The 6,449-nt window shown below is 41.6% G+C and overlaps 1 protein-coding gene across 1 annotated transcript; it reads right to left on the bottom strand.

Moving 5' to 3' along the window:
• Nucleotides 1–1,346: 1,346 nt before the first annotated feature.
• Nucleotides 1,347–2,242, bottom strand: SMIM9 (small integral membrane protein 9). Its single transcript, XM_012661578.1, has 2 exons — nt 2,101–2,242; nt 1,347–1,480 (listed from the first exon to the last, which is right to left on the bottom strand). Exons 1-2 carry the CDS (start codon nt 2,240–2,242, stop codon nt 1,347–1,349), a joined length of 276 nt encoding a protein of 91 aa, XP_012517032.1.
• Nucleotides 2,243–6,449: the final 4,207 nt, after the last annotated feature.

The raw sequence follows: 6,449 nt of genomic DNA, 5'->3' as shown, positions 1-6,449 counted from the left end.
TCTTGCAAGGTCAGAGGCTCAAATACTGTTTACAACTGATGGCTCATTCAGTTCTGGCTTCCGATGTCTTTGGCAATAAGCTTCTCTCAAAAGCTTAGCTGACTTTTCCTCTATTTGCCACCAACCAGTTCTATGTGCCCAAGGTTGTTTCCTAGACACAGGTCTTGATTCTGTGATCATTTTGAGGTTATCAGGAGCCATCGGCAATGCCACATCCTTAATCTGCCACTTTATTACATGTAAGGTTTGGATAGTCCCATCACACACTGGGAATTTGGACGAAGTTTGGCTTTTTGAACCCTATAGGATCCCACATTTCTACTCTCTATTCCTTTTTATTTCTTCTTGCAAACTGGCCAACTATTTCCTGACCTCACCTCTTTCAATACCTTTGTTGATCACTTTCATAGGTCCCCCCCATTTGGACTCCGTTTTCCATCACAGCACTGACTTACTAATTTGTAATATTTTAATTGTCTTATTTCTCTGTCCTTTAGCAATCAGGACAGAAACAGGCAAATAGTCACTTTTTGGTAAATGCCAATTGAAATAATGAAATTTAGTTTAACTATTTTGTTTTCCTTAGGAATCTCTTTGGCTTCATATGATTTATGTAGATAAATATTTTGGTAAATTTTCAGGCAATTGAGAACACAGTTAATTATATATTTTCCAAGTATAGTTCCTGAGCCAAAGGGAAGGAAAATTAGGAGTTAATGAACTTAATAAAAAGAAATGATCAGGCCGGGCGCGGTGGCTCACGCCTGTAATCCTAGCACTCTGGGAGGCCGAGGTGGGCGGATTGTTTGAGCTCAGGAGTTCGAAACCAGCCTGAGCAAGAGCGAGACCCCATCTCTACTAAAAATAGAAATAAATTAATTGGACAACTAAAAATATATAAAAAAAATTAGCCGGGCATGGTGGCGCATGCCTGTAGTCCCAGCTACTTGGGAGGCTGAGGCAGAAGGATTGCTTGAGCCCAGGAGTTTGAGGTTGCTGTGAGCTAGGCTGACGCCATGGCACTCACTCTAGCCTGGACAAAAGAGTGAGACTCTGTCTAAAAAAAAGAAAAAAAGAAAAAAAAAAAGAAATGATCAGTTCTAAATACTGGTTATTAAATGTTACCTGTCAGTCATTGGTAATGGGTGGGGCAAGTTGGAAGGAAAAAAAGAGAAAGCAGAGAAGTTTTAAAAGTGGGTTGTATGGCCTTTCAGAGTTTTGCTCCCAGAATTGCCTTCCTTAAAACTTTGCCTTAATTACAGATGTGCAGACCAATGAGGAGCCTGAGTTTTTCTGTGCCTCCTTCATGTTTCCTCTCTCCTCCCTTCCTAAATTACCACAGAAGCTTACGTGAGGCAGCAGAGGGTCCCCATTAGTGCTGTGGAGATAAGAAAAGCAAAAATGGCTGCTGGAGGTATAGAGCTCTTGATGAGATCCCACAAGTAATCCCTGAAGTTGCTCGGCCAGGCCCTATAGTCATCTGTGGAGAGAGCATAGACATTCACTGAGGAGAGGTCAAGTAAATGGTGAAGTAAAGGCTAGACATGTTGGGTCTTTTCTTTAGGAAGTAGGGGAAGAAGTGATTTGACACCAAGGAAAGAGGAAAACAAAAATTTCTGCAGCGTGGAGTCGAGAGGGTTCACCACTCAGCAACAAGACACTTGAGCAGCATGTGTGTGCATGTAGGAAGCAGGGGTTTGGGAGCCCCTAAGCTGTGGATCCGTGGACCATCAGGTTCATTTCAAATTTCACCTCTTTTGTCAAGTCTTTTCTGACCCCTCCCCCAAAACAATTTTAATTATTTCCTTGTCCTCTGGGAACATCGATCATACTCCCTAGAAGGTTGCCTGCTATGGTTTTGTCTGCCCATCTATGAGCTCCTTGATAACAGGGGCTGTTCAACTCCTAATCCGTGTAGTCCAGCGAAGGGCTTGGCACACAGTGGGTAGGTTAATGCTTGTTAAACTAAGTTGAACCAAACCAGAAGAGTCTGCTTTCCTGTGAACATTATTTTTAAACATGAAATCAGTTTTTCCTGACCTGAGACAGGAATCTTATGTCTTACGAAGGTAGGAACATTCATCCTAACAGCAAACACACCCCTTGAGTGTGGCTTCGATCCTGCTTTCTCTTGTATACTCAAAGCAGATAAACGTGAAGGAGAGGAGGCTACCACCTCCAACAAGAGGCAAGTCAGAGAGCACAGCAGAAATCCAAGGCTCAGCAGCTTCTGGGGTTCCATGGATTCCACCTTCAGCTGCGGCTGATGCTCCTAGATCACTCTGTCAAGGGGAGATTTCTTTGTCCCTAGCTCTTTCCCATGGCAGCTTTGTCTGAAAAGTTAGAAAGTGGTGGTTTAGTTGTTATTGCAAAAACCTTCCCACCTGTTATGAACACAAGGAGAATTCACTGACTTACACAGGTGAATCCTGAACATGGCCAGTTTCCAAAACAAAATGTATGTCCTCCTCCAAAAAACAAAATAAAATAAAACCTTACCATGCTCTATCAGTTCAGATATTAATACCTGACGTTACCTCCTACACTTGATCCCTTTTCAGTCTTACCCAACTCAATTAGTAGAAACTCTTTCAACTGTTGAGGCCAAAACTTGTGGCATCATCTTTGACTCTTCTTTTTCTCTTCTACAGCTTTATCCATCAGAAAAATCTACAAATTGTATCCAGAATCCTGCCACTTCACACCACCTCCCCTGCTACCCACCATCATCTCTGACTCCATCAGACTCTTCCGCACTGAGCCAGCCACCAAAGAGATCTTGTTAAATTGTAGGTCAGATTATGTCCTAGTTACTTCTCTGGCCTCACAGCCTATTAGCTTCCTGTTGATTATTCTGACTCAGCCTTGTTTCCTCTTGAAAAAGCTAGACATGTTCCTACCCTGGGGATTTTATCACTTGCTATCCCCTCTCCAAGGAATGCTTTTCCCTTCGACAGTCTCAGGATTTATTCCCTCATCTTCTTCAGATGCTCAAATATCACCTTCTCAATGCAGATTTTCCTGAGATCCCTTTATTAAAATTGTACCATTCTCCCACAAACTTCCTAATTGCCTTACCTGCTTGATTTTTGTCCAAAAACCTTATCAGAATCTAGCATAATACATTTTACTTGTTCATTTTATTTTATTATATGTCTCTCCTAATTATAATGCTACATGAGTACAGAGATTTTTGTCTGTTTTGTTCACTGCTGAACAGTAACCTAGCACATACAGGATATTCAGGTACTCAATAATTATATTTTGAATGAATGATGAATTTTGGCAGATACATTGTTCATCGCATGGCCCAAACATAATAGAAGTCTGATGTGTAGGTTTTGGGAAGGCTTTTTGCTGTCATGATAAAATAGATGGTGCTACCATTTTCCCTTTGTGCTGCTTTGAACATTACCTGAAGTTGAGGCAACCATCTTGTGACCATGAGGCAATGTCCATGAGGAAAAGGCCAAGAAAATGACATATGTTCTGGCTCAGACATTTTCAAGCCACTAAACTGACACCTGTATCTGTTTACCTCTGGACTGCTTGGTTTGAGAAAAATAAACTTCTATTTGAGCCATTATAATTTGGGCTTTCTATTACTTAAGACATTGACAACTGATAAACTCATTTACTGTTTGAGAGCCATGTCCAGTGGGAAGCCACTTTCCTGAAAATTGGCTTAGTACCAAGGAATCCAAAGAAGCCAATGAATTAAGCCTCAGTCTTCAGAGTGTAGGTATCTTCAGAAGAAGCTGGCCAGAGTCTTCCTCTTAGGTTTCTGAAGTTCCAAATAGAATTCCACCCCGCCTTATGATATCATCTACTGCATTTGACCCTCCCCCAGGCTCTATTTGACTGTTAAGCACACAGACATCTTTTTCTGTCTACACATGAACATCTGTGTTGATATTGAAACTCATCCTCACAGTAGTTGTGCCCTCTTAGGCTTGAAGAATTCTAAGATATTGTATTCACCACATAGTATCTACTACTACACCTTACAATACTGTGTATATGAAACTTTAATGGACGATAAAGGTAGCATTTCACATCAGTTGGGGAAAAGAGATTATTTAATATGATGTTGGGATGATTGCCTATTTATTTGGATGCATCAAAATGAGAGCCCTTTGCCACAATATATGAAAAATAAATTCTAGATGGATCAACAAGGACTGAACAAAAATAAAACCATATATTAAATATGAGTGGATATTTTTATAATCTTGATGTGGAAAAGCCATTTTAAGCATGTCATAAAACCCAGAGCCATAAATGAAAATGTTGGTAAATTTATGACATAAAATTGTAAAGCTTTCATATAACAAAACATTGTTAAAAAAGTAAAAGATTAATGACAAATTAAGTAATAAAATTCACAGCATATATGACAGACATTAGATTAGGATTGTTATCATACAAATAACTCTCACAAACTAACTTTTTTTTAAAAAAAAAGTTTGCAAGAACTGGCAAAATTGATGTATCAGTTAAGGTTTTATGAGAAAACGAAGCCACTAGGAAATATATAAAATAAGGGACTTTGTAGAGTCCCCCAGCGTCCCCACATTCTTTTTATGTCCTGACTGAAAATGAGAATGCCTTGACCGCTCTGTGATCCCAGCCAGCTGTGGGTTTTTCCCAGCAGAGTTGAACCCAAACTGGGGCCTTGAACATTCCCAGGCACTGATAAAGGTATCAAGCTTGTTGTCCAAAGTACTGAAAGAAACCAGGCCTGGCCCTGAGCCAAATTCCTTAAACCCTCATAAAAACTCTATATCCTAAACCTCTGGCTGTGGACATACCTAGGTAGGATATCCCTTTCTCTTGCTGTCTGCCAAGGATACACTGCAGCCCACTCTGTACGTAAGTTCCCCAAATAAATGCTTTGGACCGATCACCCTGGTGTTTAGTGCTTCTTTGGAACCCCAAGCAGCCCCATGGGTAGACGGTTTGGGGCACTCCCTTATGGGAATTCCCCTGCCACTGCTTTTGAGGTGACTCTAGCCATGGGCATGGCAGAACAAAACAGATTTATTATAAGGATTTGACCTTATGCTATTGTGAGAATTGTTTAAAGAGTCTATGGGAAGCTGGAACTCTAAAGACTAAAACCTGCATCAGTCTCATAATACTTCCAAGCTTCCAACTTTGATGCTGGGGTAATCTGCATGAGAAGGTGATATCCTTCATCGAAGAGTTAAACATGACTTTCCTAGGATTTGGAGGAGCTAAAAGATCCAGCAGGAGTTGAAGGACCTGCAAAGTTGGTTGCTGCCCTGTACCCACAAGATAAGCCAACAGATAGTGACAATGTGAGTAAGCTGCAAATTAGCATCTTGTGCTTGCTCTGACTTTTCTTTTTTCTTTTTTTTCGAGACAGAGTCTCACTCCATTGCCCGGGCTAGAGTGCCGTGGTGTCAGCCTAGCTCACAGCAACCTCCAACTCCTGGGCTCAAGTGATCCTCCTGCCTCAGCCTCCCGCGTAGCTGGGACTACAGGCATGCGCCACCATGCCTGGCTAATTTTTTTTTCTATTTTTAGTTGTTTGGCTAATTTCTTTCTATTTTTAGTAGACACGGGGTCTCGCTCCTGCTCAGGCTGGTCTCGAACTCCTGAGCTCAAACAATCCGCCCGCCTCGGCCTCCCAGAGTGGTAGGATTACAGGCGTGAGCCACCGCGTCCGGCCCCTGCTCTGACTTTTCCAGTGTAAAAACAATATGGCTGCTGTATAAGTTCTCTGTTACTGCATAAAAAATTACCCCCAACTTAGTAGCTGCAAACGAAAAACATTCATTATCTTATAGTTTCTGCAGGTCAGGAGTTCTAAAGTGATTTACCTGAGTGGTTCTGGCTTGGGGTCTCTGATGAGGTTGCAGTCACATGTCAGCTGGGGCTGCAGACATCTGAAGGCTTGACTGTGCTGGAGGAACACATTGGAAGTGGTTCCAAGTGATGCACTCAGATGGGTGTTGCTAGGATGAACAAAAGTCCCAGCTTGCCTGGTATTCAGGGCTGGCTTCATGAGAATTCAATATGTGCAGCCACACAGGGCTTGATTTAATGCTCTGATGTCATTTTCTTGATATTCTTAATAATTTTATCTTTGAACTTGTGTTTTGTAAGTGAAGTTTGCTGGAACAATGGAGCACGCACATGAACAGAGTAAATAAATGCAACCTATAGGCCCCCTCCATCCTTTGTCACTCTATTTGTACATGGTGTTTGCAATGCCCATGAGTACAAAATTCCAGCAGACCCACGATGCATGGAAGTTCAGTGAGACCCAAAGGGAGTATAAGAATGTTAAATCTGTGACAGAGTAAATGGGGGGCAGCCTCAGGAGGCCATTTTCTCTTTGAACAAGAAAGAAGGCATTCCGAGAAACACAAATAAACAAAGAACCTTATCATTTCCTTTCTTATTCCTGTTACTTCCCTGTA

This window comes from Propithecus coquereli, unplaced genomic scaffold, assembly GCF_000956105.1.
Source record: "Propithecus coquereli isolate 6110/MARCELLA unplaced genomic scaffold, Pcoq_1.0 Scaffold720, whole genome shotgun sequence".
Classification (NCBI taxonomy): domain Eukaryota; kingdom Metazoa; phylum Chordata; class Mammalia; order Primates; family Indriidae; genus Propithecus; species Propithecus coquereli.
The sequence above is the reverse complement of the archived record's forward strand: the minus strand, read 5'-3'. Positions and strand labels throughout refer to the sequence as shown.